This window comes from Mytilus edulis, chromosome 7, assembly GCF_963676685.1.
Source record: "Mytilus edulis chromosome 7, xbMytEdul2.2, whole genome shotgun sequence".
Lineage (NCBI taxonomy): Eukaryota > Metazoa > Mollusca > Bivalvia > Mytilida > Mytilidae > Mytilus > Mytilus edulis.
Window position 1 is genome coordinate 14825388 of NC_092350.1, and position 19701 is coordinate 14845088.

The 19701-nt window shown below is 31.5% G+C and overlaps 1 protein-coding gene across 3 annotated transcripts in view; it reads left to right on the top strand.

Annotated features, from left to right (window-relative positions):
- Window positions 1-19016, top strand: part of LOC139530025 (choline/ethanolamine kinase-like) — a 36650-nt gene extending 17634 nt beyond the window's left edge. For 2 of the 3 annotated variants that reach the window (XM_071326059.1, XM_071326060.1), the window contains 8 exons: window positions 419-641; window positions 958-1091; window positions 2000-2101; window positions 6272-6330; window positions 7893-7977; window positions 13788-13899; window positions 14958-15125; window positions 15942-19016. In XM_071326059.1, coding sequence (XP_071182160.1) covers window positions 419-641; window positions 958-1091; window positions 2000-2101; window positions 6272-6330; window positions 7893-7977; window positions 13788-13899; window positions 14958-15125; window positions 15942-16019 — 961 coding nt within the window. In that variant the 3' untranslated portion in view covers window positions 16020-19016. Of the gene's footprint in view, window positions 1-418; window positions 642-957; window positions 1092-1999; window positions 2102-6271; window positions 6331-7892; window positions 8034-12256; window positions 13224-13787; window positions 13900-14957; window positions 15126-15941 lie in introns of those variants that run through there. The other variant, XM_071326061.1, reaches the window with a different exon arrangement.
- The last annotated feature ends 685 nt before the right edge of the window (window positions 19017-19701 follow it).

Sequence of the window (19701 nt, forward strand, 5' to 3'; positions counted from 1 at the left end):
AATTAATTGTTTATAAATGAATAATCATTAAAAAAAGGGGTCATTCCATGAGTGAAACTTATCTTTCAACTTAGAAAACACAAATTGTGTTGAGATAAATTGCCAATACAGATGGAGCTGCCTAAAATTAGTTAGTTTAGGTAAAAATATGTAAATTGTATCTGTCTATAATGTAAGTAAAACTATTTGTTGACAATAGCAATAATGTGGAATGGTCATGGACTTGATGGATGTCATGGGTAGAAAATGGAGGTTCAGCATTAATTTGGGAATCTTTTTTTTTCAATTTTGCTTTTACTTTTTATTGGTAATCACTTTACAATTGAATGACTTAAACTATAATTGTATCTACAATGTATCACCATATATGCATGATAATTGTATAATTTATAAATTTGTTTTGTGCATTTTATTTCAGAGGTGGATTAACAAATCTTCTGTATACCTGTGAACTATCTGATAATATACAAACTCAAAACAATGAACCACGAACAGTTTTGTTGCGAGTGTATGGAGACATTGCTAAAGACTTAAAGTTTCTTGTTCAGAACTCAGTGGTGTTTTGTTTACTGTCTGAGAAACAGTTGGGACCAAAATGTTATGGCTTGTATCCAAATGGAAGAATAGAAGAATATATTCCGGTAAAACTTTGCTTTCTTTATTTCTTTATCACACACATTTAAGCACATATATTAGGTTAAATAGAGAGATTGATAAAAATGAATCTTAATCAATCTGTTACTAAGATTTATTCAGGTAGATTTTTTTTTTGGGGGGGGGGTCTGAGTTGTAATAATGTAATTATTGAAACAAAAAATATTCTGTATTTATAATAAGGTTGTGTTAAAATTCTGATGCAGGAAATACTTAGATCAGAGCAAGTCCTGACTGCAGATGTTGATAACAAGTAATCATGTTTTAGAATTAAGTACTTATTTCAAAATCTGCTTATTATAGACAAAGAGTTTAACAAGAAAGGATTTACACAAACCAGAGATATCCAGCATGATAGCAAGAAAACTAGCTGTCATTCATAATCTGAACATGCCTTTATGTAAAGAACCAAGATTTTTGGGAGAACTCACTAGACAGTAAGTACTGCTGACTTTCATATATAAACTGATCATTGGGAGGGGGGTAGTTGTTAGATTAAACCGATAATAGATAATTTGATGGAGGCGTTTATCCTTTTTAGACGGACATCTACAGATGTACCTGCAGTAAAAACATTAAAAATATAAATATGCATAAAAAAAACTAGCATGTTGTGGTCAAAATAAGTTTTTACTACATTGTACAATATTTTAAATAAAGCAAACAAGTTTAGGAATTGTCTATTAAAAATTTCTATATTCATCATATTCAGTTGTTTGTAAAATTGTGATATAACCTAATATTTGCCATCAATTTAAACATTTAGAATTAGAGTCAATGGCATATAAACATTATAGTTTAAAACGACTCTTTTACAGTGACTTGACTGTTAGTGTTGCTATTCACCAATTGCAACTCATTCAAAATTTTGCCCCAATTGCAATTTGTTTTATTAAATCAAATTGTTCAACTGGTCAAAAATTTGAACAAACTGTTCAGCCAAAATGTGAAAGTGCAAAGTGATAAAATAAATCATACTTACAATCCTATAAGTCTGTAACTCCACTGTATTGATTTAATTCCTAAATCAGTCTATCAATCTGTATAGTTATATTACAGCCATTACCATACTAAAGGTGAACATCAACAATTTTCATAATATAATACAAACAGTGAGATAAAAAAAAGAATATTAATGAGAACAATTTAAGTTCTTAAAGAATATGTAAGCCAAAAAGAAAGCAGAAGTTAAGCATGTCTTTGACTCATCCTGTGTCAGCAGCAAATATACATTGATTGATAATTGTTGGTTAGTTGTAAACCCTGTAATGATTTGTTAAGTAGTTGGTTAGCAGAAGCTATGATAGTTGATTATTTGTAAACCATTTTATGATTTGTAATTTAGTTGGTTAGCTGAAGCTAAGAACAACACCCGACCAGATGATACTGATCCTAACATACAAAAGATAACATCCTACGATTTAGATGCAGAGTTATCATGGTTATTGTAAGTATTCTTAAAAGAAACCATTATAATTTGAATAGAATCTGAAGCACTCTAGGTAATATTTCTCCTTATTTTCGTTTTGCCTCAACCAAATGTCTTGAAACATATTGCTTATTACCACAAAATACAGATCAAGTTTGAATTTTGATGAGATCTAGAGTAATGCCCCCTTTACAAATTGAAAAATTGCTGATTTTTTTTCCTTCTGTTCTTTGACTTAAGTTTCTCTCAATTAAATATTATGAAATTTACACAGAATGCTAATTACCACAAGACACAAATCAGTATGAATTTCAGTGGCATCACTTTTACCATTCTAGAGTTATGCCCCTTGACAAAAAGCAAACATTACAGAAGTTTTTGTTTCCTTTTATTCCAAACTTTATGAATCTATAATTATCTTATTTTCTTTCAAAAAGTAATATTTTACTGTTCACTGATCGTGTCTCTATTTACCAAATCCTTAGGCTATAACTTCATGAACTTAGGTACACTTAATTATCTTGGAGTATTTATTTAACATGTTTAATGGTATAATGAAGTAAGCAAGTAACACAAATATAGGAATAATCAGTTTTACAATGGATAAATATTAAAGTAATAAAAAAAAAAATGGAAAATGGAAAAACTAAAAGAAGTTTACGAAAGTAAAAATGTTATAATGTTCCATTAAACTGACATAAACATATACATGTCTATTTGAGTTGTATAGTGTCAACGAACTTTTATTTGAAAGAATTGTATTTAAAGGGCATTGTTGTACATGTATGTTATTATGCAACTTAGATAGAAGGTATAATGACCTGACCAACTTTAAATGTATACATTAAAAGTAAGGTTGGCCCTATTTTAAGATTTGACCCATTTTAATAAATTGTAAACAACAAAATATTTTGAAAACAAGGTGATGGAGTACAGTGTCGATTTAAAATTCACACTTTTTTCTTTAATATGATATATTACTTTAGTCATGTTAGTAGACAATTTGCTAGGAAATACTGTCTTTCCAGGGACAGGGATACATGTACCAAAAGATTGGTTTACTGCCAATAGAGGTGCAGTTCGAATCCTTCTTCTTCAAATAGAGGGCCACCAGTGTGATGTATTACACGGACATTGGACCAGTAGCCGTCATTTGTTAATCTATTCAGTAAATGATCAAAATTTTCACTTAATCAGAGTTTAAATTAAAGTGTAACAAGAAAAGCAGAAAATGTCACACACAAAAAAAAAACCAAAAAAAACATATAGCTTGCTGTACTGTATGAGTTTTGCTCATTGTTGAAGCCTGTAACAGAGTAACATCTTCTTCTTTATTCTCAGGATAATTCAAGTTGTCTCATTTGATTGTTAATCATATTGCATCTTAATTTTTTTTTAATATCAAGTGATTTTGATTGTAAATGCTACATTGCTATCAACCATCTTCTCTCAACCTGAATTTGTACATCACTTACAATTACCTTTTTTATCATTGTTATATTCATTAGAAAATTAGAAAAAAAAAGTTTAGATAAATAAACAGTGCTATTAAAATGATGACTAGTCGTTACCATCAAACTAGGAACAGGATGAAAGTAGAATAAATCTAAAAAATCTATTCAAATAGCACAATTAACATGAATACTTCAAAAGTTCATTTTAAATTTATTGTTTTACTTTTGTTGTCATGGTTACTAGTGAAATTAAACATTTTCAGAAACCTAGACATGTTTATTTTTAAAATTTGAATAGTTTTTGTTTCTTAATTAGTAGGATGAGTTGAAATTGCACATTTTAATCCATAACACCATCAAAACAAATTAGACTACCTCATTTTTAGCTCACCTGGCCCGAAGGGCCAAGTGAGCTTTTCCCATCACTTGGCGTCCGTCGTCCGTCGTCGTCCGTCGTCCGTCGTCCGTCGTCGTCGTCGTCGTCCGTCGTCGTTAACTTTTACAAAAATCTTCTCCTCTGAAACTACTGGGCCAAATCAAACCAAACTTGGCCACAATCATCATTGGGGTATCTAGTTTAAAAAATGTGTGGCGTGACCCGGTCAACCAACCAAGATGGCCGCCACGGCTACAAATAGAACATAGGGATAAAATGCAGTTTTTGGCTTATAACTCAAAAACCAAAGCATTTAGAGCAAATCTGACATGGGGTAAAAATGTTTATCAGGTCAAGATCTATCTGCCCTGAAATTTTCAGATGAATCGGTCAATCGGTTGTTGGGTTGCTGCCCCTGAATTGGTAATTTTGAGGAAATTTTGCTGTTTTTGGTTATTATCTTGAATATTATTATAGATAGAGATAAACTGTAAACAGCAATAATGTTCAGCAAAGTAAGATCTACAAATAAGTCAACATGACCAAAATGGTCAGTTGACCCGTTTAGGAGTTATTGCCCTTTATAGTCAATTTTTAACCATTTTTCGTTAATTAAAGTAATCTTTTACAAAAATCTTCTCCTCTGAAACTACTGGGCCAAATTAATCCAAACTTGGCCACAATCATCTTTGGGGTATCTAGTTTAAAAAATGTGTGGCGTGACCTGGTCAACCAACCAAGATGGCCGCCACGGCTAAAAATAGAACAAAGGGGTAAAATGCAGTTTTTGGCTTATAACTCAAAAACCAAAGCATTTTGAGCAAATCTGACGGGATAAAAATGTTTATCAGGTCAAGATCTATCTGCCCTGAAATTTTCAGATGAATCAGTCAATCGGTTGTTGGGTTGCTGCCCCTGAATTGGTAATTTTGAGGAAATTTTGCTGTTTTCGGTTATTATCTTGAATATTATTATAGATAGAGATAAACTGTAAACAGCAATAATGTTCAGCAAAGTAAGATCTACAAATAAGTCAACATGACCAAAATGGTCAGTTGACCCGTTTAGGAGTTATTGCCCTTTATAGTCAATTTTAACCATTTTTCATAAATTAAATTAATCTTTTACAAAAATCTTCTCCTCTGAAACTACTGGGCCAAATTAATCCAAACTTGGCCACAATCATCTTTGGGGTATCTAGTTTAAAAAATGTGTGGCGTGACCTGGTCAACCAACCAAGATGGCCGCCACGGCTAAAAATAGAACATAGGGGTAAAATGCAGTTTTTGGCTTATAACTCAAAAACCAAAGCATTTTGAGGAAATCTGACATGGGATAAAAATGTTTATCAGGTCAAGATCTATCTGCCCTGAAATTTTCAGATGAATCGGTCAATTGGTTGTTGGGTTGCTGCCCCTGAATTGGTAATTTTGAGGAAATTTTGCTGTTTTTGGTTATTATCTTGAATATTATTATAGATAGAGATAAATTGTAAACAGCAATAATGTTCAGCAAAGTAAGATCTACAAATAAGTCAACATGACCAAAATAGTCAGTTGACCCCTTTAGGAGTTATTGCCCTTTATAGTCAATCTTTAACCATTTTTCATAAATCTAAGTAATCTTTTACAAAATCTCCACTGAAACTACTAGACCACAATCATATTTGGGGTATCTAGTTTGAAAAATGTGTCCGATGACCTGGCCATTCAACCAAGATGGCCGCCACGGCTAAAAATAGAACATAGGGGTAAAATGCAGTTTTTGGCTTATAACTATGAATTCAAAGCATCTAGAGCAAATCTGACAAGAAGTTAAATTGTTAATTAAGTCAATATCTATCTGCCCTGAATTTTTCAGATGAATTGGACAACTGGTTGTTGGGTTGCTGCCCTCCAATTGGTAATTTTTAAAGAAATTTTGCCGTTTTTGGTTATCTTGAATACTATTATAGATAGCGATAAACTGTAAACAGCAATAATGTTCAGCAAAGTAAGATCTACAAATAAGTCAACATGACCAAAATGGTCAATTGACCCCTTAAGGAGTTATTGCCCTTTATAGTCAATTTTTAACAATTTTCATTAATTTGGTAAATATATGTAAATTTTTACCAAATATAGTTCTCTGTTACTAATGGGCAAAGTTCATTATAGATATAATTGAAAGAAGCAAAATCGTTCAGTAAAGTAAGAACTTCAAACACATCACCATCACCAAAATACAATTTTGTCATGAATCCAATTGTGTCCTTTGTTTAATATGCACATAGACCAAGGTGAGCGACACAGGCTCTTTAGAGCCTCTAGTTACCATTGCCATTCATAATATAACCCTTATTATATTTATTTTCTGCAGGAAGAAGATTGAAGACTTGAAATCACCAGTTGTATTTTCACACAATGATTTACAAGAAGGTGAAAGCTTATGCAGTAATTATAACTGACCAGAAATTGTTTCTTTCCTCAAATTTTATCAGTTTATATGATACTGTTGATTGATTATTTTTCAATGGATACCCATTTTCATGGATTTTGTGTGTACAGGGAAACAAACCTCTTATAATATTCAAATATTCATCTAATATCAAGTTTATGTATGATTAAATGCATACTTTTGGAAAACCATGAATCAAATATCCAGGAAATTGCAATTTTTTCATTAATCCAACAAAACTGGAACCCATGAAAATCATGAATCCACAATATATGTGACCTATGTTTAAAGTGAAATATTTTGAGCAAGAGGTTGACACTCATTCCTATATAAATGAACATGAAGATTTGTTATATGACTAATAGAATTACATTGCTTCATTGATTGTTATGGTGTAACATGTGTCATGTTATTGGTATATAATGAAAACTTATATACATTCATTTATAGATCCGATTTTCCTTGTAATAAAACAAATGACAACAGCCACAGAAAATCATTAAATATAGATTGTTGTAGATTTTTTTAGATAAGCCAAGCTTTTAATTGAATTACCCAACTCCTGCTAGTTCCATGAATAATGAAAGACATGACGTTTAATTCGTCTTAGTCTAAGTGCCAGTAATAAGATAGACTTGTTAGAAAGAACAGAACATGCATGTTAAAATAAAAACAAATTAAATAATTTCGTGTTTTATGTTATTATGATACTGTGTTCTGTTTCACCATTTGTACAACAGTGGAAGATCCAGAGGGGTACTCCAAGGGTTGGACCCCGTTTTTGTTTGACAATCAATGCATTTGAATGGGGACACATAGTTTGACCTCCCTTTATCCTGGGTTGGGACACCCCCTTTAAAAATTGCTGGATCCGCCCCTGTACAAAAAAAACTTAATACCAAGTTAAAAAATTATGTTCAGTTATTCATTTTGAAGTTTAACAAGCAAATGTAACAGTCTGTCAATGCTAATTATAAAAATTTCAATTGGATGTAAAGTGGGGTTGTAAATGCAAAGTTTTATTTGCGTTAAGCTTCACAAGAAAATTAAAGATACTAGTGTTCTAGTGTACAGGGTTTTTGGCATGTTAAAATTTCCTGAAGTCTTAATGAACGTTGGGAGCCATTTACCACCCTTCCTGTCCAATATCATCCAGAAGGACAAAGGCTATAGATGATGCAGAACTACCGGTAATTGTTTTTATAATGAGACATTGTTTTGGAAGCATGCAACATTTTAATAAGTTTTTTTCCAGAATGTCTGCTTGCATGTAACCAATTAAGAAAACTACTGAAGTCTGTGTGCTTAGAAAATAGATGAATGAATATGAATCTGACATGTATACTCATTTTAATATGAATCTGACAGGTGTACTCATTTTAATATGAATCTGACAGGTATACTAATTTTAATATGAATCTGACAGGTATACTCATTTTAATATGAATCTGACAGGTATACTAATTTTAATATGAATCTGACAGGTATACTCATTTTAATATGAATCTGACAGGTATACTAATTTTAGACTTTTCTTTTTCAGGGAACCTTTTATATATGAAAGATTGTAAAGACCCAGAAAAACAGCTGACTGTCATAGATCTTGAGTATTGTAGTTATAACTATAGGTATGTTCTGAGAGGGATCTATTTTATATATCTTGATTAAAGAAGGTAAGCCTAACGTGACAGTACCCAAATTGCACCTATTTTGACAGTTTTTTCAACTACGTTTTTTAGCTCACCTGGCCCGAAGGGCCAAGTGAGCTTTTCTCATCACTTGGCGTCCGGCGTCCGTCGTCCGTCGTCCGTCGTCCGTCGTCCGTCGTCGTCGTCGTCGTCGTCGTCCGTCGTCGTTAACTTTTACAAAAATCTTCTCCTCTGAAACTACTGGGCCAAATCAAACCAAACTTGGCCACAATCATCATTGGGGTATCTAGTTTAAAAAATGTGTGGCGTGACCCGGTCAACCAACCAAGATGGCCGCCACGGCTAAAAATAGAACATAGGGGTAAAATGCAGTTTTTGGCTTATAACTCAAAAACCAAAGCATTTAGAGCAAATCTGACAGGGGTAAAAATGTTTATCAGGTCAAGATCTATCTGCCCTGAAATTTTCAGATGAATCGGTCAATCGGTTGTTGGGTTGCTGCCCCTGAATTGGTAATTTTGAGGAAATTTTGCTGTTTTTGGTTATTATCTTGAATATTATTATAGATAGAGATAAACTGTAAACAGCAATAATGTTCAGCAAAGTAAGATCTACAAATAAGTCAACATGACCAAAATGGTCAGTTGACCCGTTTAGGAGTTATTGCCCTTTATAGTCAATTTTTAACCATTTTTCGTTAATTAAAGTAATCTTTTACAAAAATCTTCTCCTCTGAAACTACTGGGCTAAATTAATCCAAACTTGGCCACAATCATCTTTGGGGTATCTAGTTTAAAAAATGTGTGGCATGACCTGGTCAACCAACCAAGATGGCCGCCACGGCTAAAAATAGAACAAAGGGGTAAAATGCAGTTTTTGGCTTATAACTCAAAAACCAAAGCATTTTGAGGAAATCTGACATGGGATAAAAATGTTTATCAGGTCAAGATCTATCTGCCCTGAAATTTTCAGATGAATCGGTCAATCAGTTGTTGGGTTGCTGCCCCTGAATTGGTAATTTTGAGGAAATTTTGCTGTTTTTGGTTATTATCTTGAATATTATTATAGATAGAGATAAACTGTAAACAGCAATAATGTTCAGCAAAGTAAGATCTACAAATAAGTCAACATGACCAAAATGGTCAGTTGACCTGTTTAGGAGTTATTGCCCTTTATAGTAAATTTTTAACCATTTTTCGTAAGTTAAAGTAATCTTTTACAAAAATCTTCTCCTCTGAAACTACTGGGCCAAATTAATCCAAACTTGGCCACAATCATCTTTGGGGTATCTAGTTTAAAAAATGTGTGGCGTGACCTGGTCAACCAACCAAGATGGCCGCCACCGCTAAAAATAAAACATAGGAGTAAAATGCAGTTTTTGGCTTATTACTCAAAAACCAAAGCATTTTGAGGAAATCTGACATGGGATAAAAATGTTTATCAGGTCAAGATCTATCTGCCCTGAAATTTTCAGATGAATCGGTCAATTGGTTGTTGGGTTGCTGCCCCTGAGTTGGTAATTTTGAGGAAATTTTGCTGTTTTTGGTTATTATCTTGAATATTATTATAGATAGAGATAAATTGTAAACAGGAATAATGTTCAGCAAAGTAAGATCTACAAATAAGTCATCATGACCAAAATGGTCAGTTGACCCCTTTAGGAGTTATTGCCCTTTATAGTCAATCTTTAACCATTTTTCATAAATCTAAGTAATCTTTTACAAAATCTCCACTGAAACTACTAGGCCACAATCATCTTTGGGGTATCTAGTTTGAAAAATGTGTCCGATGACCTGGCCATTCAACCAAGATGGCCGCCACAGCTAAAAATAGAACATAGGGGTAAAATGCAGTTTTTGGCTTATAACTATGAAACCAAAGCATCTAGAGCAAATCTGACAAGAAGTTAAATTGTTCATCAAGTCAATATCTATCTGCCCTGAATTTTTCAGATGAATTGGACAACTGGTTGTTGGGTTGCTGCCCTCCAATTGGTAATTTTTAAAGAAATTTTGCTGTTTTTGGTTATCTTGAATCCTATTATAGATAGCGATAAACTGTAAACAGCAATAATGTTCAGCAAAGTAAGATCTACAAATAAGTCAACATGACCTAAATGGTCAATTGACCCCTTAAGGAGTTATTGCCCTTTATAGTCAATTTTTAACAATTTTCATTAATTTGGTAAATTTATGTAAATTTTTACCAAATATAGTTCTCTGTTACTAATGGGCAAAGTTCATTATAGATATAATTGTAAGAAGCAAGAACGTTCAGTAAAGTAAGAACTTCAAACACATCAGCATCACCAAAATACAATTTTGTCATGAATCCATTTGTGTCCTTTGTTTAATATGCACATAGACCAAGGTGAGCGACACAGGCTCTTTAGAGCCTCTAGTTTATGATTAAGACAAAAGTTTCCATTTTGTGTTTATTTTGTAGCCGTATCCTTCTTTACTATATAGATACACCAATTTGATTTTCAATTCATATGGAATCATAGAAAAATTGGTCTGAACTAACCTCAAAATCATCAATGATTCTGTAATGAGGAGTACCCAAATTGCATCCATGCTTAAATTCGCATCGTCAAAAGTCGAATAACAGAGCTTTTGTTCATTTTTTTCAATTTTGAACAATTGGATATTTGTCCATGATTACTCTTTTTTTTTAAGAAATGAATACTTGAAACATATTGTATTTTCTAATTTAAAAAAGATGACGTTTTGATGCGACGTTTCAGTACATTTTGCTTTTTAGCTCACTTGGCCCGAAGGGCCAAGTGAGCTTTTCCCATCACTTTGCGTCCGTCGTCCGTCATCCGTCGTCGTCCTTCGTCCGTCGTCGTTGTTAACTTTTACAAAAATCTTCTCCTCTGAAACTACTGGGCCAAATTAAACCAAACCTGGCCACAATCATCATTGGGGTATCTAGTTTAAAAAATGTGTCCGGTGACCCGGCCAACCAACCAAGATGGCCACCATGGCTAAAAATAGAACATAGGGGTAAAATGCAGTTTTTGGCTTATAACTCAAAAACCAAAGCATTTAGAGCAAATCTAATATGGGTAAAATTGTTTATCAGGTCAAGATCTATCTGTTCTGAAATTTTCAGATGAATTGGGCAACCCGTTGTTGGGTTGCTGCCCCTGAATTGGTCATTTTAAGGAAATTTTGCTTTTTTTGGTTATTATCTTGAATATTATTATAGATAGAGATAAACTGTAAACAGCAATAATGTTCAGCAAAGTAAGATTTACAAACAAGTCAACATGACCGAAATGGTCAGTTGACCCGTTTAGGAGTTATTGCCCTTTATAGTCAATTTTTAACCATTTTTTGTAAATCTTGATTATCTTTTAGAAAAATCTTCTCCTCTGAAACTACTGGGCCAAATTAAACCAAACTTGGCCATAATAATCATTGGGGTATCTAGTTTTAAAAATGTGTCTGGTAACTCGGCCAACCAACAAATATGGCCACCATGGCTAAAAATAGAACATAGGGGTAAAATGCAGTTTTTGGCTTATACCTCAAAAACCAAAGCATTTAGAGCAAATCTAACATGATGTAAAATTGTTTATCAGGTCAAGATCTATTAACCCTGATATTTTCAGATGAAACCGACAACCTGCTGTTAGGTTGCTGCCCCTGAATTGGTAATTTTAAGGAAAGTTTGCTGTTTTTGGTTATTACCTTGAATACTATAATAGATTGAGATAAACTGTAAACAGCAATACTGTTCAGCAAAGTAAGACCTAAAAATAAGTCAACACAACCAAAATGGTCAATTGACCCCCTAAGGAGTTATTGCGCTTCATAGTCAATTTTTAACAATTTTCATAAAATTTGTAGATTTTCACAAATATTTTCCACTGAAACTACTGAGCCAAGTTCATTATAGATAGAGATAATTGTAAGCAGCAAGAATGTTAAGTAAAGTAAAATCTAAAAACACATCACCATTACCAAAACACAATTTTGTCATGAATCCATCTGTGTCCTTTGTTGACCAAGGTGAGCGACACAGGCTCTTTAGAGCCTCTAGTTCAGTAAACACTTCATCTGTTGATAAATACTGTGAACGTTTTGTACATATCTAAATATATTTACCTATTTTGAAAGACATGTATAGTATCAAATCATAAAAATACAAATTGTTTAGTCTCTAGGAGATCTTGTAAGATTTCCGCTGCTATTTTTGCTAAATAGGTGCAATTTGGGTACTCGTTGCAATTTGGGTACCGTTACGTTAGGCTTATGGGTATAATTTTTAAAAGTCACTGCTGCATGTATGTTTGTACAGGCATATTCATTCTAAGCTTCAAGCTACCACTGAGTATCATCATACTGTTTCATATGAATGCTTTAACAGCTATGATGAAACTGCCTATCACAAACATTGTAGTGATTTAAAGTCTTAATCTTACTTCACTGAGGTCTACTTTCTTTAATGATTGATTGTATGCAGCATTATGTTTGCTGTTGATTACGATACTGGATTCATTATTAATCAGGGGATACCAATTTTCAGGGATTTCATTGTTACTGGAGGGTAGTAATGACAAATAACTAAAAATTGTTACTGGAGGGTAGTAATGGGTGGTATCTTCATGACAAATAACTGTACAAATTCTTGTCAAATGAGGATAACGTTAATTTTTGATGCATGACGATAAAATGTACACTTTCTTTGAGAGGTTAAAAAAATTGACTGATATTACTACCCTTTTTACAGGTGAACCATGAAATTAAATGTTCAATGAATAACAACCCTTATGTCTTATATATATACAGAATTTGGCAAAACCACAAAATCAAATAGCCACAAAAAATGCAGGTTTTCTTCACTCCATGAAAATTTATACCCAAGATAATTAATGAATCCACAATTACTTAGTCATATATATATAGAATTATAGCGTAGTGCACATTGTGTTGATATGTAGATATTTTAAATTCAGAAATTATTGCAATGATTTTAGTATTGCAAACATTGTAGAAAAAATTGATTTTGATAGCATAAATTGTATGCATCTTTTCCTGAAATTGTAACATTTAAGCTTACATTTGTGTCTTTTGTTAAAAAAAAAATTACAATAATAAATGCAGCCAATAATTTCTGAATTTACAGTTCTTATAAACTAGTACTGTAATTGGGGCTCAGGTGTCTGATTGGTCTAAGTAGTTTATTTAATTTTATCTCAAGCCTGTCAAATAAAAGAACTCTATGTTCTAAATAAGGTCTTTTGCATAACATTGTAGCTCTTTCTTCTAATGCAATGCTTTACTAAATTCTTATACTTATGTAACACTCAGCACATCTTCACAAAGTCTAACAACATTCATTTCCAACCTCCATCAAATTTAGTGTAGTTAAAATATATATGCAAAAACCAAACCTAACAATTATTTTTCTGGGGTTTGGGTTTGGGAAAGGAGGGTTTTAATAAAAGACTAAGGTTCTTAACTCTGACAATGCAAAAATTATTGACCTCATTTAGTGAAAATGGTTTCATTTTTAACACACAAAAAATCTGAAATTTGTTTGGCAACTACTAAAATTCTTATTCGGCAACTACACCATTTGTAATCAGTTTGTTTAAAATTCCACTTGAAATTTTTTAACATTTCATTTTAATATTTCATTTAGTTTAAATATAATTTATGTTGATCACCAATATTTGGTCAGCATATAAAGTGCTAGATACTCATTCCAGTGACTATAACAAGGCATCTCCGCTTAGACTCCATAATTAATGGTATATCTTTATTTATTGTTTTCAGAGGGTTTGATTTTGGTAATCACTTTTGTGAGTGGTGCTTAGACTATCAAAGTGAACAAGAAATGCCTTATTATTCTTACCATGAAGACTCTTACCCATCTAAACAACAGCAAGTGAGTATCAGTTATGTTTTCAGGAGACCGTCAGAGAAATCCCTATCCCCCACATAGTCTCTAGTACAGTGGATTATCATTCTTCAAAGTACAATGTTGGCCAGTCTATATTAGTATAGATTAATCTATGGCTGATATTCAATCAATAAAAAGCAGGCATAGTTCCAGGATTTAATATAAGGGAGCAGTTTTCTTGAGAATTAGGAATTAGAGGTCCTTATTTTGTTACACAATTTGATATACTTTATCTTTATTACATATTTTGATAACTTTTTTAAAGGATACATGCTCTTGCCTACATCCATGCCTGAAAAAGATGAATAAATTAGATAGATACCCTTATACATAAATCTTTGAAATAGTATAGGTAATTGTATGTCTGTATGGCCTATTGGTATATCCTTGCTTATGATAATTAGGAAATCCTCTAAATGTTGGGAACTCTAAATAAAACTATTTAGCTTTTGACTAAATTACCTCTCTTATGCTGATAATTAGTATGAATGTCCTTCAAATTTGGCCATCTATAAAAAAAAAAAAAAAAAAAAAAAAAGTTATGATTTGAAAAAAACAACATTATAAATCAAATGTGGAAATCAGTGCCATATTTTTTGCTAATTATTGATTATTTAGCCATGATTTATCTATTCTATGGTCAACGTTGTCCTTCTTATAAAATCTATTGATTTATTGACCTGTACATTAAAGAAAAAGGGGGAGATTAAAAACAACCATTTCTTTGATTAAATCAAAAGAAAAATTTAAATTATGTTGCAGAGGCTTTATCCATTCTTGCATTGTTTCAAAGCATGCTTTTATATATCATTCCGGTACATGTTATTTAAAAAAATTAGATTTGAATTTTCTAACTAGTAAAACATTATGGCCGATCCAGGAGTTGATAATATAGGGAATCACTGGAGCGCCCCCTTATGAAAACTTCTGGTCCGCCACTGACAAGAATGATAAACCACTGTATTTATGTTGAGACATTATAATCACATATAGCATATAGATACTTATATTATTTATTTTATTTTGGATTTTGTTTTTTTCAGTTCCATTTCTTCAGGGCCTACTTAGATGCTAAGAATGAGGCTTGTACAGATGAAGTACTAGAGACCCTATACAGAGAGGCTAATACATGTGCCTTAGCTTCACATCTAATGTGGTTAGTCTGGTCAATCGTCCAGAGAGACAAGTCAGATATTCAGTTTGGATATTTGGTGAGTTTAATGTTAATCGTGCAAATTGCTTATTGTGTTTGGCCTTGGACCAACAGTCACTGATAGTCCAAGGGTCTGGAACTGGTCATATTTGCCAGACAAGTCCTAATCTGTAATCCCAATTACCAAATGGCATCAAGGATTGATTTCATGAATAATAATGATTATAATAGTACAGAAATAATTTTAGTTATTTCATTAAGGATGATAGGTGTTATAATTGTCCTTTTTGTTTAATTTTTTGTTTGCCATTCTTTTTCTGTTATACAAATAAAAATGTCCATTTGTATTGAATGGTAAACCTAATCTTTTCAATGAAGACTACCAAAATTTGTTGAAAAAAAATGTGTGATCCTTGTTTTAGTCATACCATTTATTGGTATGAAAGCCAATGAGACATCTCCTCATGAGAGACCACCATTTATTGGTATGAAAGCCAATGAGACAACTCCTCATGAGAGACCAAACAAAGTAAGCAACTATAGGTCATGGTAAGGCCTTCCACAATGAAGAAAACCCATGTGGCACAGACACTGGAATGACAAATGTAAAATCATTTAAATGAGAAAACTAATGTCTGTTATTATTATAAGCACCTATTTTTCATCTGTTATATATCTTCATATACATTTTGCTTTAGGCAGCATATATTTCTGTGAAACATTTGTTATTCATTTAACATTTAAATTTGTTGTTTCCCTGTACCCATAAAATCTACCCAGATTGGTAGCCAACAATAATAACGAACCCACAATATGACATATGGTAAGTAAATTTGATAACCTAAATTAACATGCAGACATCATTCTTTTCCAGGAGTATGCTGTTTGTCGATTAGAGGCCTACTTCAGATTAAAAAAGGAATTGTTTCCAGATGAGAAAGATAAAGTGTAATGTTCTATACAGGTGACATAGTTGTGATAATCCACATAGACTTCCTGTCTTTAACAGTCCCATCAGAATGGAGAGTGGTGTAAGGGAGATAACCTGTGAAAAAAACAAACAGTTTTGATTTGCTCAAGGTGCTATAGGTATTGTAATGCCTTTTCTCTTAATTGCTGTGATGGTACTGAAATTCATAACGTAATACTATTATGATTTGTATAATTAGAAATCCATTACAGTAATAAGTTACAGGCTATTATGGAAGTGAAGAACTATGTGTTCAGTTGTATGTTATTTTAAATTCAGTCATTTAAGTTTGATAAGTTTGTTAAGTTAAAATACTAACTATGTTGAGGTTTTATTTTCTTATTCTGTATTCACTATTTGAAAGTATAAATATTACTATATTTCTAAATATATACTGTAGGGTCTCAATATTCAGAAAATATTTATTTGGTTGTTTTTTTTTCTTTTTCTGTCAGTAAGGAAGACTGATGCATCTTTAAGGCAGCTATACCGAATATGTTGCTTAATGTATTTCAGTATTATATGTTCAATAAAAACATAATAATGTTCCTGCTCCTGTTTGTTTCCAGGCATTAATAGATAGAAAAATAAAGTGCAAAAGAAAGTACCCATTTCGATCTATTGATTTTGTATTCTACTCTGAAGATAAAACAGTCTCATGGTTGCAATACCAATTTGTAACAATTAAGTTTTTTGGCCTAAAATTAGCAAAGAGTTTGGATGATTATTAACTTCCTACCATTTGAAATATAAGAAAATTTATAAAAAAAAAAAAAAAAAAAAAAAAAAAACTCATATTAGCAGCTTATGTCTGTTTGATTATAAGTATTTTGTTATTTTATATAATGTACATTGTATTATTTAAACAGAGTATTTATCACTGGTAAAAGGTTTTATATAATGTACATTGTATTATTTAAACAGAGTATTTATCATTGGTAAAAGGTTTTATATTATAGTTTGATTGCTTTTTATTACTTGTGATCCTCAAAAGTCCCAAGTAAGAATGGTAGAGAATTAATAAAATGGACTTTATATTGTTTGCAATTTGATTAAAATACAGAAGTCAATTTCACAAAATACTTCTGACTAAGATTGATCTTAAGTCTTGAACAATTCATTATACTAGTGATCATTCTTAGTCGTAAGTTTCTTGGTGAAACCCACATCAGATCATGTGTCAACATTATGGTTAGAAGGATCTGAGTACCGGAAACTTTTTTGTTCCAGTAATTATAACATCGGCCAATGAAACTTATGCTTTCATTTATTTGATGGTATGTATAATAATTATGACAAACCATAGGATCCTAAAAGGTCTTTTAAAACAGAAAGTAGAACTGGTGGTATTTAGATCCTTGTAAGCTGACCATGGACACATGACCTGTATTTCAATCAGATTGTATTGTTTGAAAAATAGAAGAAAATTGTACATATGTGTACTATAACTTTTTTTAATTTGTTACACCAAATCAAATTTGATTGTACATGTAACTAGTCGTTATTAATTTGCTGACATTTTATTCATATCATAAACTTTTGATACATTTGAATTTGCTTTAATGTCATTTTGTTAAGTATTAAAAAAAGGCCCTTCATTTTCTAACATTTTAATCATTTGCAGAGTATTAAAATGTTGATACAAGTTTCAAAATTGAGTGCTTTAATATCATTTGTTTAATTGCTACAAAGTCCCAGATATATGTTCAGCTTTAATTAATTAATTGTAATATCTGTTGTGTAGCATTTGTTTTACTGAGTTTATTTTTACACTGCCAGAATCATGTATAATAATTGACCAGAAACATTACACTGGAATAACATTCTCATTTATTTATATTGTATTTATGGAAAGTTTATGCATTATTCTTTGAGAAAAAGATATGTTTATTTGGTTTAAGAATATGTATATGTGTAAGTTTAAGAAATCAGGAAATAGTTTCAGTGACTCTTGGAACATGTTTCTGCATTACTACTCCAAAAAGATCTTTACGATATTTTTTTTTAAATATGAATTTAACAGCAGGGTATCAATTGTACTGCATTATGTTCCCAAGTTTATTTTAAGCTTACATAATGATAGTGTGTGTGTATATATATCTTTATGTTAATCATGTGTAAACAATTGTTGTAGATTTTAATTTAATATCTATTTTTACGTTTTATTTGTGTGAATTTTTTTTTTAGCTTTATACACAGTGATTTACCCAACACGATAGTTTAATGAATGGAAACTGAATGGTGGGAAAGGGGAGTATAGGTATAAGATTATCCATAAATTTTTTTAATACCTTAGATCTTATGCATAATTTAGCCTGATCTGACGTAGGGGAGTATTTATGTTAGGAAGAAAACAGAAGTTGAAATATTTAATATTACTTATCCCTCCTGTTTGAAAAAACTGCCTCAATGGAGAAAACTATTTTTGTATATTATGTAGAATACATACATCATTGTAACATTCAATAAGTCCAAATGGATTTACAGATGTTGTATTTCTTAACCTTTTGATAGGGACCAACTCACATTTTATGACGGGGGATAGGACCTTTATCAGGACTCCTAGATCGGTGATTTTAAGTTCGGGATTTCGAGATCTGAGAATTCTTTTTTTTGAATTTTGGGATGTCGGGATTTAAATTTAATTAAATTCAGGACCTCAGGATTTCATTTTTTTAAGTCCAGGATTTTCAGGATCAGGACCCCTCCTACCCCCCTGTTATATATACATTTTTGTTTTTATTTTTCATAAACAAATGTTAGGGAAAAGTGTTTTTTTTGGCCCAGGCTTTTGCCATGGTTTTATAAAGCATGCATTAATGGTAAAATGGGTAAAATAAAAATATAAAAATAAATGAATTTGATACTCTAGTTTATATCTTATATGCATAATATTCCTTCATAGTGATTATAAATACATCATGTATTACGTCATTTCAAAAAAGTAAAGGCGGTTTCGACCTGATTTTCCAAAAAAAATAATACCAATTACCGATTATTTTATGGGCTATCCTGATTTTATCACACAAATTATACAGCTCGATCTTGAGTTCCTAAAAAAGTCCTTTAGCCCCTCCAATCAGATGAGATAGTTTGTTGACCTACTTTGAGCATCCATATTTATGTCCATTTGTTGGATGTATATGATAATTAATAAATGATTTATTAGTCCAGAAATACATTAGTGGAAAATTCCTTGGCAGTTTTTATCATAAACCTTTATTGAATACTAGTCGAAGGAATAACATTCGCGTTCCTGTATATTATATTGCTTCTTTTGTGACCATTATTTTCATTATTTTGTAAGCAATCATTGATGATTTATTTTGGTGTGTTGTCATATATTAGTATTCACGTTTATCCATTTGTATGAAGTAACACAACATCATCTAGGGTGTCATGAATTTATTTGTATAACTTTTTGCAATTGATATTTTTTTGTTATTTGTTTTACATGATTTTAATATATTGTTTTCAAGTCCTTTGTTTAATATTATATTTTGTATTGCATCATTAAATTGGTATGTATGACATTATATGCAGAAAAATAATCGATGATTTATGTACATTCTTATTGTTAATGTTAATATTTATTAAAATAAGGAAAAAATGATATTGTCTTTGAATTTTAGGATTAAGATGATAGTATAAAATAGGGAGATGT